Source organism: Lepidochelys olivacea, assembly GCF_965140295.1.
Source record: "Lepidochelys olivacea isolate rLepOli2 genome assembly, chromosome: 26".
NCBI classification, from domain to species: Eukaryota; Metazoa; Chordata; order Testudines; family Cheloniidae; genus Lepidochelys; species Lepidochelys olivacea.
The window spans coordinates 7356965-7378783 of record NC_140436.1 but is presented as its reverse complement, the minus strand read 5'-3'; the positions used below and the strand labels follow the sequence as shown (position 1 = coordinate 7378783).

General features: G+C 44.3%; 1 protein-coding gene across 1 annotated transcript in view; it reads right to left on the bottom strand.

Moving 5' to 3' along the window:
• Positions 1–21819, bottom strand: part of DOCK5 (dedicator of cytokinesis 5) — a 132253-nt gene that overhangs the window by 84161 nt on the left and 26273 nt on the right. The window contains exons 2-5 of the mRNA XM_084615232.1: positions 21029–21112; positions 11536–11576; positions 6688–6743; positions 5911–6007 (exon numbers count right to left, since the gene is read on the bottom strand). Of these exons, the coding sequence (XP_084471358.1) occupies positions 5911–6007; positions 6688–6743; positions 11536–11576; positions 21029–21112 (278 nt within the window). The remainder of the gene's footprint in view (positions 1–5910; positions 6008–6687; positions 6744–11535; positions 11577–21028; positions 21113–21819) is intronic.

The following is a 21819-nucleotide window of genomic DNA, read 5'->3' as shown; positions in this document are numbered from 1 at the left end:
TCATAGAATCATAGAATATCAGGGTTGGAAGGGACCCCAGAAGGTCATCTAGTCCAACCCCCTGCTTGAAGCAGGACCAATTCCCAGTTAAATCATCCCAGCCAGGGCTTTGTCAAGCCTGACCTTAAAAACTTCTAAGGAAGGAGATTCTACCACCTTCCTAGGTAACGCATTCCAGTGTTTCACCACCCTCCTAGTGAAAAAGTTTTTCCTAATATCCAATCTAAACCTCCCCCACTGCAACTTGAGACCATTACTCCTCGTTCTGTCATCTGCTACCATTGAGAACAGTCTAGAGCCATCCTCTTTGGAACCCCCTTTCAGGTAATTGAAAGCAGCTATCAAATCCCCCCTCATTCTTCTCTTCTGCAGGCTAAACAATCCCAGCTCCCTCAGCCTCTCCTCATAACTCATGTGTTCCAGTCCCCTAATCATTTTTGTTGCCCTTCGCTGGACTCTCTCCAATTTATCCACATCCTTCTTGAAGTGTGGGGCCCAAAACTGGACACAGTACTCCAGATGAGGCCTCACCACTGATCTTAGCCCAGTTGACGTGATTGATGAGACGCTCTGTGGACTGTTGGCATGAAATAGATAATGTACAAAGGCAACAGTTTAAAAAAACCTAACCCACCTAGAAGCAATGGAAACGTATGCCTCGCACAAAAGGAAGAAGAAGAAGCTGATCTTGCTCCCATTTAAGTCAATGGCAAAAGTTTTGATTTCAATGGTGGAAAACAGGAAGCAATACAATGTATGTAAACCTACTAATGGTCAAAGAATGCTAAAAGCTTGGGATGCAGGGGCTTACCCACGCTAAATGCAATACAGGCGGTCCTCGGACTTACGACACAATTGGTTCCTGAAAATCGCGTCTTACGTCGAAAACGTCGTAACTCGAATTTCCTATAGGAACAATGTGGGATTCAGCGTTGTAAAGTCGAAACATGACGACAATTTATAAACGTTGTAAGTGCCGTTCGTTGTAACTCGAACATCGTAAAGTCGAAGACTACCTGTACAAACTATTTTTAAACCAGAGCTTGAATTCTCTTCATGTGTCTCCTTTCCACAGCTTCTGGAATGATTGTGGTCCTCTGTTTTACTTACGAGCTGGGCTAGAGCCGGTCAAACATTTTCTGTTACACTTCTTTTTCCACAGGGAAAAGGGTTTTTTGTTGTTGTTGAAAAAACGTCCATTGGAAATGTCTGGTTTTGACAATATTTCAGGTTTTCACAGAAAAAACCACCCCCTATCTGCAAAAAATCGGATGATTTCTGACAACCAGAAACTGAAAACAACTTTGTTTTTACCCAAAATGTTTTTTTAAAAATATTTTCTATGAAACCCATTTTTTGGTCAAAATATTTCTGCACAGAAAAAAAAAAAATTCCCCGCTAGCTCCAAGAGAGGCCTAGATCTGCCCTGTTCTGTGCACCCTCAGGCTATGTCTACACTAACGCGTTAAGTCGACCTACGCTACGCAACTCCAGCTACGTGACTAACGTAGCTCGAGTCGACGTACCTTAGGTCGAGTTACCGCGGGGATAGAGTACAAGGGTCGACTGGAGAGCAATCTGCAGTCGATTTGGCGGGTCTTTACTAGGCCCACTAAATTGACCGCCGGTGGAGCGATCTCAGAGTGTCGATCCCCGCTGTTGTGTAGACCTGCCCTTACCACAGAATTCAGTTACCAGTGAAGGTGAGGATGCTCTGTACTTTTCAGGAGATTTATTAGTTCTGTACGTGCCCCAGAATTACACTTGCCATTTACAAACCGTGCCCTTGACTGAGGCAGGGATCTACAACGAAATGACCATGCAGAGCTTTGCTGTGCTAAACGTTGCCCAATGTTTGACTCACCCTGTTACTCTGTTCCACAACCCTAAAAGAAACTAGATTTGCAACACTGACAACTGATGCTTGCTAGATTCCCATGCGCCACGCAGAGGCTGGATTCATTTTCGGGCTCAGCTGATGCTCTGCAGTAAAGATTATGGTGCAATTCTTGCTGTAATTTACAGAAATTACAGCAGTGAAATGAAATGCTGCCAAAGAGAAAAAAAACCCTCTTTCTTCTCCATTTCCCTTCTCTCCCCATCTTCCTCCTTCCTCCCTTCGAGTTTCTTTATACCGTGAGGGGCATGGGGGGGAATAAATTTGCATCCATTACAAACCACGATGTTTTCCCAGTCTATTTTAAGGACAACGCTGACAGAGTAAAGTCACATAAAAGAGGAAGTATTTCTGCTCTTAAGAAAAACAGATTCTGAGGCTAGAACTTGAAAGGTTTTAAGGGAACAAGCCAGGGACAAAATGCTTGCTTTACACAGCAATTGCATCACATCTCGCCGCTCAGGAAACTAAGAGGGTGGAAAAAATGCTTATGGTTCTGTGGACCACAAACAAAATGCACTTATGGCTGGGCGAAATTTTTCAGTAGGACCAACTGACTCTGGCTAAGAAAAACGTTTGGAGCTAATTTAAAACTATTCTCTCATCTTAATTACAGTCTCAGAGCACATACTGTGCAGCCTGAAGTAACCATTGCCTGAAGAAAAATTAAACTCCAGAATTTATAATCTGCCTTAAGACTCCACTTTGGAAGAAAGGGTAATTCATTCTGAACTCTGAATTGTTTTTCTTCGCGTCAGCATTTCAGCCTAACTCAGCAAAACGACCAACTTCACAAACAGCCTAGGTTTACAAACTTTTCAGAGGCAGCGTTGTGAAAAGGCTAGGGCACTGGACAGAGACTTGGGAGACAAAGAATCCAATCCCAGTTCTGCCAATGACCGATTTACTGCATGACCTTGGATAAGTCACCTCCCCACTGTGGGACCTCTGGCTCCCCTCCCACCCTTGGTCTGACTTGTCTGGGCAGATTGTAAGCTCTTTAGGGCAGGAGCTCCCTCTTACTCTTTGTGGGTACAGCTCATAACTCAAAGGGGCCCCAATCTCAGCTGGATCTGCTAAGTGCTACTATAAGACAAACCGGATTTATCTATGGTGAAAATTAGAGATGTCATTATGCGGCACCCAATGGATCTATAAAAATACTTAACACGTAGCCTTTATAGAACATTTTTCATCTGGAGATCTCCAAGTGCTTTAAGGAGGAGGGGCAAGCATCATCATCCCTTTTCTTCGGTGCGGAAACTGAGGCAGGAAGAGGGGAAGTGATCCACATAATGAGTCAGCAGTGGATCCAGGAAGGAAGTGCAGGTCTTTGGACCCCAGCCTCTTGTCTTAGCCACTGTAACACTGTCGCTGTCGCCCTGGATTGCTTGGGAGCTCTGTCTTTGGCTGACCTTTCCCGCTCCCTTATTTTCTCCACAGTAAGAGGAAGGAGACAGTCTGGAGTTGGGATCTTTTTGCAGAACGGTCTGTGCACTCTGCCAGTCCTGTCCGGGCTTAGGGCAACGTACTGTGGCTCAGAGCAAGTGCCAGTCAATGGTGCTTAGACTTCAACAAATCTCGTGGAACTCTGGTTATTTAATCTGACCATCAAAATAAGGAATAAATGGCATCCATGGAAGAGGGGCAATTTGAACTGAGAATGCAGGAAGGTCCCATGCAATCCGAGGCACGCGGCATTCCAGAAACCATGCTGTGGGAGAATTTTAGAAGTTATTTCTCTTGCAAAAAGACTATTCAGGACTCTTTAGCAGCTTGCACCTGCCTCACGTTGAGATCCATATTTGCACCTTGTAAGGTGTGCACGGAGGACCAAGCAGCAATCTGAGTATTGCCGTGGCACAATGCTTCCAGTTTCTTTTCCCAACAGTGAGAAAATTCCCTTTCTTGAATGGCTTCAGATGTTGCGGAGAAGAGGATACAGTCGAAAGAGGATAGGATTGTAAATAATGGATCAAGTTTATCCCTAGGGGAACACCATTGATTTCAGTGGAATTCCCCCAGGGATAACTCTGAGCCCATATGGTTCATTACCTCCTATTCATCTTCTTCCCCAGCAGACACAGAGCTAATATGCATCAGCACAAGATAACAGAGATGGGATTAACTCGAGTGGCTGGCCCAGCATAAGCAGAAAATAAATGACACCCCATGCTAGCGGAGAAGCCTGTGCATTGCTTCACATGAAAATCAGGGACGTTTAGGCTGGCCTTGAGCATGGCCCTGTCAGGGAGGAAACAAAGATACAGAGGGCTTCTAAAGCAGCTAATCCTTCCACCAAAAATAAATCACCAACAAAAGTCAGTCTGATGAACAAATTAATATGTACTGGCCATTGCCTGGAAAGATTGTTTGCAGAGCACAGTAAGCACTAGATTGAGACTCAGTGAAAATATTTTATTATCTTGCCTTCAGGATACAGAAGACAGAAAGATCAAGGGGGCTAGGGAAAGTAAACAGCTGTCTGAGAAATAGAAAACTATTAATGAGATGGCTCTTCCTTCCACTGCACCTGGAAGTTTCCGAGTCTAATTTCACCAACAATCTCGATGGCATATTTCCCCAGGGAGAGAAAAATAAGATCAGAGATTGTGCCTGTTCTGGAAAAGGCAACACCAAAAGTATTTATATTTTATAGGTATATATACTCTGTGCCTTTATATAAATACATATACATATATACATACACACACACACACACACTCACTCCTCTCATGCACAAGGGAACAATTTGTATAGTGGGGGAGTTTGTATAGTATAGCTGAGAGCCAGTGAACCAAACTCTAAACCCTGCATATGATGGAAACCACTTCAAGCCAGGGGGTGCTGCAGCACCCCAAGCACCAGCACCTATCCTCATGCACGTACACTTCACCGGATTTTCAGAGATCTCAAAGCATTCTGCAAAGGTCGCTAAGAAATATTATCTCCATCTCTGGAGCCAAGCAAGATTAAGCAATTTTCCAAAACATGCCTAGGAAGCCAGTGGCAGAGTCAGTACTAGGCTTCAAGTCTTGACTCCTCGGCCTGTCCTTTGTCACTAAATCCGACAGACATCATAGGCACCCCAGGAACCCTTATTCACGTTGGTGAAGAGGGACTCACACAAGCAGTCCCAACCAGCTGACAAGACGTTGATTATGGCTTGTCCTGGTCAACTCCGACCATGGTGCGGGTCATGTCTTCTAATTCAATTATTCAAGAGCAATACCGCTTTGTAGAGTAAATAGAACCTTAGTCTTACAAGATCTAACTTTGCTCAGTCACCTTTTAAACAGCAATAAGTCACTACTCCTCCTTCAGCTCCTTATTATAACAATGATCCTGAGAAATTTTTAGGTATAAGGCGATGTACAAGTTCCAAATGCTTTGCAAATACTAAGTCTCAATATACCTGAGTTAGTTCAATACTATGCTCATTTTATCGATTGAGCAATGGAAGCATAGGGAAATTATCAGCCATGATTCGACAGGTGCTTAACTCACTCATTAACTGAAGTCAATGGGGCTTGTGCACATGCTGACGTGCTTTGCTGCATCAGTGACTCATTCAAGATCACACAATGAGTTAGGAGGACAACAGAGCGCAGAAATCCTGAATCACAGCCCCCTGCGTCTGGTTTAGTACTTTTACCATTTTGCTTCTAATCACATCACTGTTTGCAGCTCTGGAAATCACACTAGCAAACGTCAGATGGGAAGATCTACCAGTCAGTGGAAAATACATGTTAGAATAACATGGGGCTGATTCCCAGAGCAAACCACCCTACAGGCAGAACTGAGCTCTGGGGCCCTGTTCGTAAAAAACATATGTGCTCAAAATGAACATCAGCTGCTGGATGCACGGGCACAAGATGGGGATATGCGAGGTCCTTTCAAAATCTTCTGCGTACTTCTGTTTAAACACTCTGTCCTGGATGGAGTAGAGATCCTGCCCTTTTCTCCCCTCTCACTGGACCAAACACCAACAAAGGAAGAAAGCAAATACTCACCACATACAGCTTGTGCCAGATAACTGCCCACTCCCTCAGCGTGGAAGTGAGTTCTTGAACAAGGGGCAGTTCACTTGGAATCACTGTTTCATGTTGTCTGGAGAGAGGAAAAAACACCAGGGGGCATGTAATGAAATTAAAAGGTGGCAGATTCAGAAATGTAATGCTGAACGGACATGTCTGCTCTAGTCAGTTTCCCAGTTGGAGGGATCACCGCTTGCAGTGATAACTTGGACCATATGGATTAAAAAATGCCTTCTCAAGTCACTTCCTATCACTGCGGCTGCTGGTTGCCCCCATTCATACTGATCAGAGAATCCAGTGTAAGAATTAGACTGGGAATGATTTTCTAAGAGGTTTTCCAGGACAGGAAAGAATTCACACTCTTCTGATGGCCACTTGGCTGCGAGGTGTGTGTGTGTGAGTGTGTGTGTGAGTGTGAGTGTGAGTGAGTGATGAATACAAGAGTCCCCAGAAGAACCAAATGTAAGTTGAGTGACCTACTTTGCCATATACATGTCTAGCAGATTTCACGCTTATCTTTGCAAGTGGGATATTTTGCCTCTGTCCATGTGTCCAATTTTTGATGTACAACATTTTGGCAAAAACAGAAATTATTCTGATCCTAGAGTCTACATGAGGTTCACAGCACTTGCTATGCAAAAACACAGACTGGCCGTATGACAAGCTGCCCCTCCATTACGTAAGCTCTTTTATCAAACGGCATCCAATCACTTCTGCCAACCACAGGACATCTCAAGATTGTCTCCAACCTACCCTCGGTCTTCCACAGTTGCTTCTTTTAAATGAATGTAAGTTTTGGGGAAGATGCCCTAAAAGAGAGAGAAAGGGAAATCATGTTGTAATATGCGATACATCATTCAGCAACAAGGAGGGGAAAAAACAGAAGAATGTGATCAGCTGAGCTCCAGGCACAAGTCAAATAAACTTTTCCAAAATTCAATAAATAAAAAAACAATTCTAGTACGATATATGCGGAGATCGGTGTGTCTTCTTTTATGTTGGTATTAGGTCAACTCTAATAGCAATTTAATAAACCCCAGGAAAAGCAAACTGGCAATAATAATAAATAATAATAATAATAATACAGTACTGTGTACTTATAGACAGTTTGATCTGTTGCTTTCAAACAGTTTTACAAAGATGGATAAAGTGGAGGGAGGGGTTAAGTCACTCGCTTAAGGTCATATAGCAACTCAGTGGCAGAGGCTGCAACAGAATTCCCGATTCTCAATCTGGTGCCCCTCAAGGTAAATCCTCTTTGGTGCTAGATATAGAAGGAAGAAATAGAAGAACCCCTTAGAATCAGCTCCAGTGACTGTTTTATATATAGAATAATAATAATGGAGAGTTTTCCCTGGTGTAGTAAAACAAATTAATAATAATATACACTTTGCACTTCTATAGCACCTTTCATTCAAGGATCTCAAAGCGCTTTACAAGCATTAATTAAGCCTCAGGACACTCTGGCCAGGTAGGAATTATCCTCATCTTACAGATTGGAAAAACTGATACACCAAGAGGCTAAGGCCAAAAAGTTCAAGAGTATCCACTAATTTTTACGACCCTCAGTTTTCAGCTGCCCAAACTCAAAAGCCCACCAGCTCCTGCTAACTTCCAGGAGATCTGAGGGTGCTCAGTACTTCTGTGGAAAAGCCCCTCGGAAGTCTCAAACTGGGCACCCGAAAGCAGAAGCTCCCAAAATTAGGAGACACTTTTAAAAACTCTGCCTCGGTGGGCTGCTCATGGTCATGCAGTGAACAGAACCTAGGAAACCTGCCTTCCTTTTCTGTGCTCTAACCCTGCCTTCACAGGCCCTAAACAAAGAAAATATAGACCTTATAGAGCTAAACGATGACTGAAAGGCATTTCCCATTTATGAAATACTAATTGTATGCTAAGCTCAATTGCGTACGTCTAAACTACAAGCAAATGCGTGATTGTAGCCTGAGTAGGCATATCTGCGTTAGCTTTAATCTAGATAGCATGGGTTACAGTAGTTGGGTAGATCTGGAGGCGATTATAAACAGCGGCTAAAGTTACCACTGTTGTCACAAGCCAAGAGAAACCAGAAGAGGATCATTTGGAAAAGAACAGGATTCCGCAGCCAGAGGCTCCACTAAATTCCACTAAAAACCGTAATAAATGAATCTTCATTCCAGTGACGTTTCACTGTGTGATTAAGGGCTTGTCTACACTGGCACTTTACAGCGCTGCAGCTTTCTCGCTCAGGGTGTGATAAAAACACCCCTTCCTCCCCCCCCCCCCCCAAGTGCTGCAAGGTTCAGCACTGTAAAGCGCCCGTGTAGACAGTAAACCAGCGCTGATAGCTACGCCCCTCGTGGAGGTGATTTTTTTTTTAGAGCACTCTCTCCCAGCAAGCCATGTTAAAGCGCTGGTAAGGCAACGCTTCAATGTTGCCAGCGTCGACGAGCCCTAATTCAACACCAAGGAAATGAGAGTCCAGCTAAACGCCACCCTAATGTGTCATCTGGTTCCAGAATCAACATATAAAACTGTTGACCTGGTGGGAGTTTGCTAACAAAGCCCATTTAAAGACAATAAAGCCAACTGTAAGAGTCAATTACACACGCCTTTTCTTACACGCGGATGTTTCAGTGAGAGAAAGTTAACTCCATGCAGAGCCCTGGGTTTTTATCATGAGTCTCAGGACATTTGATGATTTCCTTACAGCCCCAGCTGCAGGGAAAGACTGCATGAGAATCCTAACTTTCGTTTAAAAAAAAAGTTTCTAGGCCTTGAGGTTGTGAAGAAAAGCGTGAAAATGTGAAGCAAGTGCACTCTAAAGACTCACAAACCAGAAGACAAAGAAAAAGAACCAAACCTTTTTTTTTTTTTTAATTCACGATTTTTAAGCCGATCCCATGTTTTTTGTATGCTTGATGCTGGCAATACTGCTAATTTCATCATAATGCAACTGGGCCAGAGCTCTGAGGTGGCACTGAGCTTTTTCTCTCTGCGATACTTAGCTGCCTGCCTTTTGCTCCCATACTCAGTCTAACTGATCACCAGATGTGGGGTCCAGAAGGAATTTCCCCCCAGATTGGCGGTGGGGGGGGGGAGGAGCCGGGGCGGAGTTAACATTCTTCTGCAGCGTGTGGATGCAGGTCACTTGCCAGGATATCTGGGTCTACCTTACTTAATCATTCCCCTGCCATTGCATGGGCCTCCAGCACTGATACACCTCGGTCCTCCTATTCTCTGCTTGTGGCACATAACAGCCTAGTCTCCTGTGGATTGTCATACTTTGGTCTCATTTCAGTTTTGCTGGGGTTCATGTGCAGGTGCCAGGTGGTGTGGCTGACCTCTGATAGACCTGGTGGTCCCTTCTAGCCTTAAACTCTGTGATGCTACATAACAAATATTCGGCATAGGCTTGATCTTGCTAGCTGCTGACCATTCCCACCTCCACTGGGCCCCTCTCTCTGGACAATAACTACCAAAGGTTCCACAGGAATTGCATTTTTTTTAAAGCAAGCTTTCCACGAAGCACATAAAATGAAAACTGCAGCTGAATTTTTGATTTACCTCCCATTTCCACTTAACTCAGCTTCCGCTTTCTCAACAGCGACCCGGCTGGTTTCATAAACATGTCAGGATTCTCCCGCCCCGTCTCTCCCTCTCAGATCAATAATTGGCCGCAGAGCTGCTCTTTGCTTCTTCAATTTGCAGCCCCACCAAATTTTATCCTCATGCCTAACAATAAGGCCCAATAATAAATGACATCTAAATTGCCATTAAAATAGTGCTTTCACATGGTCTTCCCCAGAAAGCTGGATTCAAAAGGAAAAGCAGAGCAGTTTAAAAGGGTTTCAGATATGCCGATGAATGGCTGTCCAAAGATAAATAGAATCCAGAGCAATTTGCTTTGGCTCCTGGTCTTTTTCCTGCTCCCCATTCTGACTGCAGGGGAGTTTGTTCCTGAAAGGTGTGAGGATTTGCAACACTGGCTAAAGTCAGTGAGAGTGGAGTGGTGGGCTGCTCACCACTTTGCAGAATGAAGCCCAGGATGGGCTTTCAGCATCCAAGTTTCATTTCTCTCTACAGCAGTCACATGAAAATGCTCATGGTTAATTTAAAGTTTTAAATAAAGCAAACAAATCTAATCCCTGCAACACCACCTACAGGAGAACCTCAGACTTACGAACACCAACCCAACCGGCCGGTCAACCACACACCTGTTTGGAACTGGAAGTACCCAATCAGGCAGCAGCAGAGACGACCCCTCTGCCCACACACACACAAAGAAGCAAATACAGTACAGTACAGTGTTAAATGTAAACTACTAAAAAATAACGTGAACATTTTTATAAAAAAGGTTTTACAAGGTAAGGAAACTGTTTCTGTACTTGTTTCGTTAAAAGCAGCATTTTTCTTCTGCATCGTAAAGTTTCAAAGCTGTATTGAGTCAATGTTCAGTTGTAAAAACTTTTGAAAGAATACCCATAAGGTTTTGTCCCGAGTTACGAACAACCTCCATTCCCAAGGTGTTCGTAACTCTGAGGTTCTACAGTGTGACTGATGCTTACTGGTTACTAGCAGCATAAACATACATGGGCCTCAGAATTTAAGTGCAGCATTGTCCACTGGATAGGACAGTGGAAAGTGAGTCAAGACTCCTGGGGTTCTAATCTCAGCTCTGCCCCCAATTTGCTGTGACATCTTTGAAAAGTCACACCCAGTAAGTGCCGCTAAAACGATACTTCCTGTGTTTGTGATATGCTTTGAGATGTTACAGATTCGAAACAGCCATGTTAATTTGTCCTAACTGCAAGAATAATTAAAATTTCCCATTGAGTCATGGAATTTGTCAGGTAGAAAGAACTGCAGGACTGCAACTGACGCTTACAATTATGGACGGAAGAATTCATTGGGAAGAAAACAAGAACTCACTCACCTAAAATTTCCATCCTTTCATAGAAAACTGCTCCTTGGGATGTGATTAAATCTTACTTTACTTTCATTTCCGCTTGGGACTAGAAATGCAGAAATACCATGAAAGAGGCCACTCTTACAGTAATTCCAAATGGGACCAGGAGCAATGGTGCTGGGATTCTCATGGGAAACCATGTTCTAGTGAGATTTCCAACACTAGTTTTGCAAAGTCAAGGAGTTTGGATAAGGTCTAGAGATACATGGGTGCTTATTTGACCTCTGAACCCTGAACCTTTAGAGGGTCACCCATTCTCATAGGCAGCCAATGTTAGAAGACAGGTACAGGACTCAATAACTAAACAGTGGGCTTGTTATATAGCGGGCATACTTAAAGGTTTGATTCTCCCAGTTCAAGCAGTATTCCCTATGCTTAAAATGGGCAGTACCGGTAGGACCAGTGATACCTATAAGAGCTGCAATGAACTTTTCAAATGCATCCACCGTATAGTCTGCCAAGTTAATGATTCTCAAACATTTGGCTCCTGGCTATTCACTTTTGTTGTTAGAGAAAAGAATATCCCAGTCAGGAAGTATTCAGTGTACTAAGGTAGAAATGACCACAGGAATACAGGGCATTACAGCGCTGGATAGGGCCTGGCAAAATTTAACATATAAAAATAACTATTATTGAAAAATATCATGTTGTACCTTTTTCGATTTATTCCTGAGGGTGTATCCTCTGTACCAACCTGCCAAGGAACAACAGAAATACCATGACTCTTCACATACAGGAATTCAACATGCAAAGCTATTAGCAACACACGTTCTTCTTACCACATATCATCCTGCTGGCTTTGCTCACTTCAGAGGTCCCATTGAGGCCAACGGTACCAGCAGTGAGAACAAGACCAGTGGGAATGAGCCCTAAAATAAGGCAGAGCTTGAAAGAGTGGCTTTTCCTACTATGAAATGACACAGTGGGCCTGCTCCTTTAGCTGGAACTGTGCAGTGGCAGTACTTATTATTTCTATTATGGTAGCACCTAGATCCCCAACTGAGATTGGGGCCCCTTTGTGCTAGGGGCTGTACATAAATGTAGCAAAAAAGATTCCTTGCCCCGCAGACCTGATAGTCTAAAGAGACTAGACAGATAAAGGGATAGAAAACACAAGTATTATTATGCCCATTTTAGAGATGGGGAACTGGCAGAGAGAGATTAATGACATCCCCAAGGTCACATACGAAGTCTGTGGCAGAGCTGGGAATCGAATCTTTTAACGCCAACTCCACGGCCTTAACCCTAACACCATCCTTCTTCTCACATGGGTGTTAACCCAATTCTCTATCTAGATGATGCTTGAGTCTTGTGTTTACACATTCCTTTCCTTGCTGCCCATGAACCAATGTGAAATCCTTCTGTGAAGGAAGGCTGAAAGAGAAATTAGTAAAGGGTCTTCACTTTTATGAGAGGAAGGAAAAAAACCATCAGCAAATTATTTGCCCTAGATAGAGATATTATTCCTATTTACTCCCTTTGTGACAAGCTCCAGGGAAGTATCAGTTACAGAGTAATAGCTGTGGTTTTTGCAGACCAGAAGTATATCGCTTTTAGAAGAACATTTCTTCCCTCTTTGGAGCTTGGGGTTCAGCCAACATTTTAAATTTCAAGGTGACGCAAAGGCAAGGGTATGAATGAATAAGTGTATTTTTTGTATTTGCTGCTCTCAAGTGAGCCTTACTTTGCAAGCGTGAAATTTAAATCACGGCAGAGGAAGGACGGTCTTGTGGTTAAGACACTGGCCTGAGACTCAGGAGATCTGGGTTCTATGCTGAGCTCTAACACAGATGTCTTGGGCAAATCATTTCACACTGTGTGCCGGTTCCCCAACTGGAAATACTCGTACTTTCCGTCTCCCACTCTTTGTCCCGTCCATTTGTGGCGATTGCCAGGAGCTAATGTAATACCAACAGCAACAGTGTCTTTTCAATTACCGAACCGGGTTTATTTTAAAACACTGACCTGCAAACATGGTCTCCAGCTTCACATTTCTGAAATATGATGGGCAAATTTGCATTTTTCTTAATGCTACTTTGCCCCTAAAATAACTATTCCAAAGGTCAAGAGATTCTGCTTCCTCAGCTCTCGTCTTAACTAACTTTCGTGACACACAGCTCTTCGGCATTTTGTTTGTTTGGTTTGGTTTGCTTGTTGCTTGCACTGACATTTAAAAGTTACACACAAATGTTGCTATTGTTTCTTAGGGGAGCTGGAGTGGTATTTGTTATCTACAGGGCATAAGTGGTGCTCAGAAGCACCAGTGCAGACAAAGTCATTGCCCCATGGAGCTTACACTCCATACATACAGATAACAAAGCTAGCAAAGAGATCAACACGAGGGTGGGGGATTAGTAGGTGACAAAACAAAGGGAAGAGGGGTGAAAAGCTTTTGTGGAAGCATTTTTATACTTGGCAGAGATAAGTCTCAGCCAAAATCCTGCATGTGCTCACCCTGCCCCACCCCCAAACTTTAGAGAAGTCCAGATTTTGCAAGTCTGGCCCATTTCTCTAGTAAATATAAGATCAGTCAAGTTTGGTTACAAAATCCTCTGTATTCCAGAAGCTCTGGGGGGTGTGGGGCAAGATACCACTCCTTCCACTGGATAAAAACAGGATTATAGATTAAGCATGGTCCAATGGATAAAGTACTGGATTGGGAATGAGGAGATTTAGGTTCTGTTCTTAGCTTTGTCAATAATTAACCGAATGGCCTAGTGCAAGCTATTTATGGCCTGAGCCAAAGCCCAGTGAAGTCAATGAGAATCTTTCCAGCAACTCCAGTTTGCTCTGGCTCAAGTCCTTAACCTCTCCATGTCTCAGTTTCTCCATCTGTACAACGAACATCACAGTGATATAAAGCCACCTTTCTAAAGCACTTTGAAACCACAGAATGAAAGGGCTGTGTTACATATAATTATTATATAAAGCTATATTCCAGCACGACTTCATGCTCTCCACTCATCCTTGGAACCAATGAATCCTCTGATCTTCTCAGAATTCTGTTCTAACTTTCAATAACATTACTCAAGAGACAAGGTGGGTGAGGTAATATCTTTCTGGACCAACTTCTGTTGTTGAGAGTGCCAAGTTTTGGAGCCACACAGAGCTCTTCTTCAGGCCTGGGAAAGGAACTCGCAGCATCGTAGCAAAATGCCAGGTCTCTCTAATATCCTGGGATCAACACAGCTACAATGACACTGCATAAAATAACTTTATTCATCATTTGCAGTGAACAAGTGCTCGTGGCAATGGTCATTTTAGCGGTTTGTTTCTTTTTTTTTTCCCCCCAAATACAAGTCTAGAAGTTTCAGACAAACAGTAGACGAGTTAAGAGTTTCCCTCAAATTTATTCCCTTGCAAGGATGACAGCGGATAAATTTTAGGATGAAGGGGAGGATTTTCATGCCAGAACTAAAGGGCAAGGAGAGAACATCAGTCTCTCTCTCTCACACACACACACACACTTTCTCTGCCCAGACATGTGTTATTCATTTGAATAGTTGTATTTGACTAAGATAAAAATACTTTCTATAAAGAGAGAATGTCTTTTCTCCCAAAACCCGATTATGGACCCTACAATAAAATGAGATATATTGGACTCATGTCACCCACCACTGAAATGCAGCCACCCCTGGGGTGCGATCGGGCAGCTGTTACATGGTATTGCTGTGGGCTATTTAGGAGTTTATGACAGAAGCTGAAAAAGATAAGGGCATCCCTGTTGAAAATACCAATGGGAAAATTAAGGAGGTAGAATGTTGAAATTTTCAGGGTACAGGGGTTAACAGCCTGACTCTTACAAAAAGTGCCATGAGATTTTTTTTTTTTACCTCATCTAAAAGTTTATTTTTGTAATTTTAGGTTTATTTGTGTAACAGTAGCACTTAAGAGATTGAAAACAGAACGGGAACTCAGTTTTGCTATACATATACAGACACAGCCATTGCCCCAAAGAGCTTACAAACTACACGAGCAAAGCAGACAAAGTGGGGGGCGAGGGCAGAAATGTATTACTACGCCCATTTTCCAGATGGGGAACTGAAGCCCACAGAACCTCATCCAAGGTTACACAGAGACACTGGGGCACAGTTGGGAATAGAACCCAGAACTCCTCAGTCCCTGATCACTTCCTTATCCACAAGACCGTCCTTCCTTTTCACTGCAGTACACCACACTGCGAGCCACTGCACTGCAGTGAGAAGGGGATTCCTTCAGTCACCTGTGGCAATCAAAGCAATGTCTGAGACAGAAGCAGACAGTGCAACATAATTTGCACCTGTACGAGGCTTCCTTGGCCAGCTCTCCAAAACGGAGCGCTCTTTCCCCTTCCGTCCCTGTTTTTGCCATTTTCCACAGGCACGAAAAGAGATTCCAAACAGGACTGGAATCGGCGCCCCCCTTAGGACAGATTCCCAGAGCTCAAGTGAAATCTCACTCTGAGGAAGTCTGCAAAAGTTCGACATGCACACCTCACCCAGGGGGCAGCGTTGGGAGGCACACGGAAAGCAGTGTCTTTTTACTGCCATTCGGTGGATTACGCAGTGTAAAGCACATTCCCCCAATTACAAACATCTACCAGCCAACAGGCTGGGTTTTGCCTGGTCTTGTCATCGGGGGAGCAGGTTGTTCAACAAAAAGAGCACGCACCCTTCTGCGGCCAGATCACCCAGACGGAACAATGAAGAAAAATCGTTTTCACGATTTACAAGGAAGTGCTAAATCCCAGACCCCAGACTGTCTAACCTGCACATTTCAAAGATGGCAGCATGTGGGTTTCCTTTAAAAGGGAGGAAATTCTAAGGAGACTGGCTCTGACCAGATGTTTCATGTTTAATGAATAAACCATCCGGCGCTAAGTCCTGCTTACAGGCAGAGCAAGGCACAACAGAAAGCCTTTAAGATTCATCTCAGCATAGGCAACCGCGGGCAACGATTTAGACCTTATCTATGCAGAGGATCTGCCCTGACTGCAGCCAATTGTGTAGCTTCACCAGGGCAAACCTCTCGTGTAGATGGCCCAAGCTGCTATAAGCCACACTTTGCATTATTCCAGTTTCAGTCAATAGCATCCTGGGATTGTGTAACCCGCTGGTAAGGGTGCATCGCAGGCCCCCCTCTTTGCTGGTCCAGTCTGTTTCAGCTCTTGCTAAGACAGTCTGGGCCCCTTAGCTCAAGCTGTATCAGCTCTCGAGCTCCCGGGTTCAAACCCCGGTATATCAGCCAAGATAATGACCATCACTTTTGTACTGGTGTGCTACCCTGGTGCCTGTGACTGGACAAAACCCCCACTGTGGGCAAGGCCACAACCTAGCCCAGCAATCTGAGATGGTATTACTCTGACCTTCCAGCTGGATTGTCTACCACTGTAGGAAATGGGAACCCTTCACAATAACCCAGGCCCACCCACTCTGGCCATACTTGGGACTTCTAAATTGTTATTTCCTACACCCATTTAGTAAAGGGGGAAAGAACACAAGCCACAAAGCTGGACTATAAGGCCCTCATCCAAAGGTCAATGAAGTCAACAGGGGACTTTCCATCAACTCCAATGGACTTTGGCTCCAGGATTCAGAGTTTTCAAAGCCAGAAGGGACTGCTGTGATCATCCAGAAGGGACTGCTGCGAGCTCCTGTGTAGGACAGGCCACAGAACTTCCTCACAATAACTCCTAGACCACGTATACAGAAAAGCATCCAATCTGGATTTAAAAAATAATGCAGAATCCACCATGACCTTTACATTGTTCCAAAGAAAGACACCCATCCAGAATAGCTGATAGCCTGGTGACTGGGGAAACCACATAGGACTCTGCCTAATTCAGAGGAGGAAGTTAAACCGGGTTTTCCTGCAACCCAGGTAAGTGCCCAAGCCACCGGACTATTCTGGGGTCCTACACACAGATCCTAAAGGCATGAATGGCACTAAACAAGTGGAGGTAGGCCAGAGATTTTGCTTTACCATCCAGACAGGGGGCTGGGATTAGCTTGGGTTTATGCCAACTTCCAGCGGAGTCCTACCTATAATTTAACACTGCCCTCTCCCACAGGAAAACTCCAAGGGAGGGAAATGACACTATAACTACTCTACCTTAGCCAGGCCCGCCGACAGAAATTCCAGGCCCCAGGGCCAGGACTGTCCCGAGGGGGGTTGGGGGGGTGGGCAGAGCCCAGCGCAGAAGTGACAAATCCGTCACTTCAGGGACCCCCCACAGCGCAGGGCCCAGGGCAGTCTCAATCTCCTATGTGCTCTGCGGCCCACCGGGACGATTTAAAAGGGCCCGGGCTCCCAGCTGCCTGCCACTACTGCAGCAGCGGGGGCGGCCAGGGGCCCCCAGGCCCTTTGGCAACTGCTCCTTTGCCCCCCTCGAGCGGCAGGCCTGACCTTAGATTTTACCTATCACTCTGGTACCTTGACCTTTCTTTAGGATCAATTGCCCCTTGAGGCAATTCCCAGTGCAGGGAATTTTACAGGGAACTGATAACTCCCAGCTAGAGATTCTGGCTCATTTATGAGTTTCCATCCCTTTTTTTAAATTACAGGCAATGACTTGTGTCTTGTGGGTGAAATTCAACCCAGGGCAGACATCCCTCACAAGGTCTTATACACCATTTGGCCTTCTCAAGCAGATCTTAATAAATAGGGCCTTATTGTATCGGCCTTCTGCACAGGGGGAATAGCACCTAGGCCCTCTGGTCTGAGATAACTGCCCTCCAGTTCATTTCATAGCTCCCTGTCTTTTCATGGGCCTCCTCCAATCTGGACTTGTTTAGCTCTGTCAGTGTTATGACTTCGGAGCTCTCCTGCCAGCTGAGATTAAGGTAACATTTATTGGTATACAAAGAAGCCAAGTGAGAGCTTCAACCTTTCTGTCTCGCAGCTGGGGAACAAACTGTGCATTTCAGCTCTTTCCAACGGAGCGGAGCCAGGCACACGGAGAATACAAAGAGCTCTCAAGCTACGGTTGCCCAATACACCAAGACTCCTTCACTGCACACAGACGAGGAGAGAATACAGCCCTGCTCCAATCCCTTAAACTAAGAGTGGGGGAACCAACATTAGGAGTAAATACGAGGCATCTTTCTAGATGTGAGGAAGAGGAGGAGAAAGACATCTGCAGGTAAAACTGCCCCGTGTACATCTTGGTAACTCAGCATAAGTCCTCACCAGGGCTGGCCGGAAAACAAGAATTCCATTTCATGAAAAATGCCAGGGTTTCAACATTTGTTTCCATTCCAAAGCAGAGCAAAACGAAGATTTTTTCAAAAAAAATTTGTGTGTGCGCAAAAAACACAGGATCGAGGGACTTGAACGTGAGTCTCCCAAATCTCCAGTGAATGCCATAACCAGCAGCCTGCAGAGATTTTCTCTGACTCTCTCTCAATCTCTTGTGTTGGAGCTGTTCCAATTTGTATAAATAATTGAATATTCATTGGGCCAGAAAAAGAAACTGACTCTGTAGTCTAATGGTAGGGCACTCAACTGGGATGTGGGAAAGCCAGGTTCAAGTCACTCCTCTGCATGATTCAGAGCAACCCTTCAGATGGAAACTGGAGGTGTAACTAATATGTCCCAGAGAAAAAACTTCATAGGGCAGAGCTTCCTTTCTGGGGAAGCCATCATCCTGGTAAAATAGAACTTGAGACTTGCGCACCTATATAAACCTAGTGATTTTCAGACCCAAAAAAAGCCTTTGTTAAGCTGGAGTTCAGCTTGTACAGACACTGCATTAACATAGGAGGAATAAAGACATTTCTTGCGGGAACACTGTTGTTCTCAAAAGAACAACCCACCCACATCTGGAAACCAGGACACCCAAAGCTGAGGTCACGAGAGAAAGGAAACACAGACATGCAAGAGTGTCCACAGCAAAAGACAAAAAGAAAATTTGGAGTTTCTATGTTGAAACCTCTTTTTGGGGGGCAGAGGGGAAGCTGAAGGCAGGAGGAGGTACACACATGTATAAGAGAATTCCCCAAGGAGACACCTGCAAACCCCCCCCCCCTTTTTGGAACCTTTATAATTCACAAATGCCTTGCCTGATTTCCCTCCGTCTTTCCAATAAAAGTATTATTTGTGTTCCTGTAGCACCTAGCAGCACCAGTCATGGATCAGGATCCCACTGTGCTAGGCACTGTACAAACACAGAACAAGAAGCCCTGTCGCAAAGAACTTGCAATACACTCTCAGTTTAAATTCCTGATGGTGGAGTTTCAGGCAGATGGCAGACAACATGAGGACGAATTTACTCTACTTGACAATGTCTCTGCTAACGGCTGGCTAAGGAGGAAACTGAACCACCATGTAAAAATGCTATTTTCTGGTAAATTCAGGATACGTCCAGCTTCACAGAAAAAGGCTGTTTTTAGCTTTGAGCCTCTCTCTCTCCTCTTTGCAAAATCAGCTCATATGTTGCCTCTATTGCTGATTAAACTCTCTCTTACAAACACAATCCTCCACTACCACACACATCACTGTAAACATACACATCAGCAGTATAATCTGCTTTGACATGTAAGATCTGGCTGGCTGGCTGTCTCCAGTGTCAAGGTCAAAGAAGTGGAAAGAGACCAACTCACTAACAGCAAATTGCTGAGCAAGCAACTTGCCCTGCTCAATGGAGATACCAAAGCAGGGAAGTTGTACATGTGTCCCCCCCCCACCCCTCTAATAGATGCTGTTTGTGGAAGTTTGATGACAATTTATATTCACGAAAGGCCTTTTGGAGAGAACAGGGATATCATACAATTGAGATATGGGCACTGTACTCTTCACAGGATATAGCTGACTGTATTCTGTTCCCAGCAGAAGAGTATTAGACAGCCCAGTTTAACAGCTAAATCCACAAGATCTAAGTATTAATTTTCATTTGCACCTGTTTTTAAAGCAGTTTTTAATAGCTAGTGATGTGCTGTATAGAACGTCCTTGTATTTAAAAGGGACAAATATCCAGCAATATTGCATAACAACACAAGGAGCTCAGCTGCTATGGTGACAGGAGTAATAAAATAACCTATATGAGTGGTTCTCAACCGATTTACCATTGTGGGCTGCATATGCAACTCTGTGTGTGCAGTGTGGATACAGCCCACGTAATATATATACTGCCTGTATGGCCCTGAGGATGTCACATGGGCCACAGCTGTGTGCTGATAGGTCCGCAAGTGGCCATGGGTTGAGAACCACTAGCCTAGATAATCAATTCAGCAGTATAGCTAACAAGGCAGTTATGCTCCACAAAGTGACAAATATATTCTGGGGTTCTGGAACTCTTCTCCCTCAAGGTGTCACAGTTCAGTTTACAAATCAAAAAATGGTGATTTTTCTAAACTGACAGATCTGAAAAGAGCACCTTGGGTCTGAAAATCCATGACATCATCCCACTGATAAGGAAGATCTTGTGACTGGAACTAAGAGCTTGTCTACATTGGATGTTACTAAGTGGCAAGCCAGGGTGTGAATTTACAGCACACTTGGGTGCCGTTCAGTAATGTCCCATGTAGATATGGCCTTAGTTTGTTGATGTCTGAGGCAGAACAGAATCTAGCTTGCATTCATATTCGCTAGCTCTCCGGGATCCGAATGTGTAAAATTCTTTGCATGTGTCAATATGGCAGGCAGATGTAACGCAGAGAGAGACAGGGAAACGAGATTTGGAGTAAGAAAGAGCCATTATTACACAGGAACTTTCCCAAACATCACCACACATTACACACGAAGACATTTAATTTAGAGAAATATGTAGCACATGAAGAATGCTCGCATGCCAAAACAAGTAATATGCCTTGTATTTCATGAGTTGAGAATAACTTATACACCTTCAAAACTAGAGACAAGCCTGCGACATGCTTCTTCAAATTGGGAAAGTCTGGATGCAAACTTCAAAACTGTCCCATCTTTTTAATGGGCCAACACCACCAGACTTTAACTGGAAGTTTGGATCTGGATCCAAGCTTTGTATCCTACTAGAGCTGGTCAGAAAGTGGTAAATACTTTCCACAAACAATTTCAGAAGCAACAAAACAAAAATCATTTTCCCTAAAGTTTTCATTGGAATTTTCTAGTTTGGGGTGAATATCGTTTTAAAAAACTTGTTTCAGATATTTAAACTTTTACCAAGTAGAGAGGCGGTGGTCTGGGACTTACCTTCATACATCTCCAAAATGTGAACCGTATCACCAACCTGCAAGGAGAGCTCCACATCTTGGACAGCCTCATAATTGTAGATTGCTAGAAGTGGGGGAGACAGATGAAAAAATATAATCATGTGGGAAGTGAAGCGGAGCAAGAGAGCATGAAGATAATCAGATGTTGCAATCTGATGTCTTGCAACCGGCCAAACCCTTTGGAAGAGCACTGCAAATGATTTTACTGACTAGTAGCTGCTCTGAGCATAACAGACTGGGAACATGTGTGTCCCATCTCCCTCCTGCAGCACGTCTGCTCAAGCAGAAGAACATACTAACTTGTTAGCAGCTACCTGGAGTGGAAGAGCTCCGTGCTGTGATGCTAAAGGTCCTGCGTTCAAACCCTGCTAATGATCCAGGCAGGGGAAGGGAAGTCGTTACACAAGCATTGGTCCTGGACCAATTATAAGACAAAAGCCGTTCTTTACTAACCCTTCAGAAAGCTGGTGGGAGAGCAACTTTGTCAAGCACACGCAAGACAAAGATTTTCCATTTCAGGGGCCATTCTAATGCTTCATATTAGTTGTCTGGGCCTGCTGCCGCAGAGCATGGCTGCTACCAAGTGATCCGGCACATCTTTGGCATGACTGAGCGCTGCTGGTGTCTTGAGTAGGGAACATGTAAACAAGCAAGCTTGTGACTCACCATGAGCTACACCTTGAACTAAAGCAATGCCAATGCAAATGCTGTCACCGAGTTTCAATGGGAACAGGATCAGACCCCAAGCTGGCAGTCGCTACACTAGTCTTG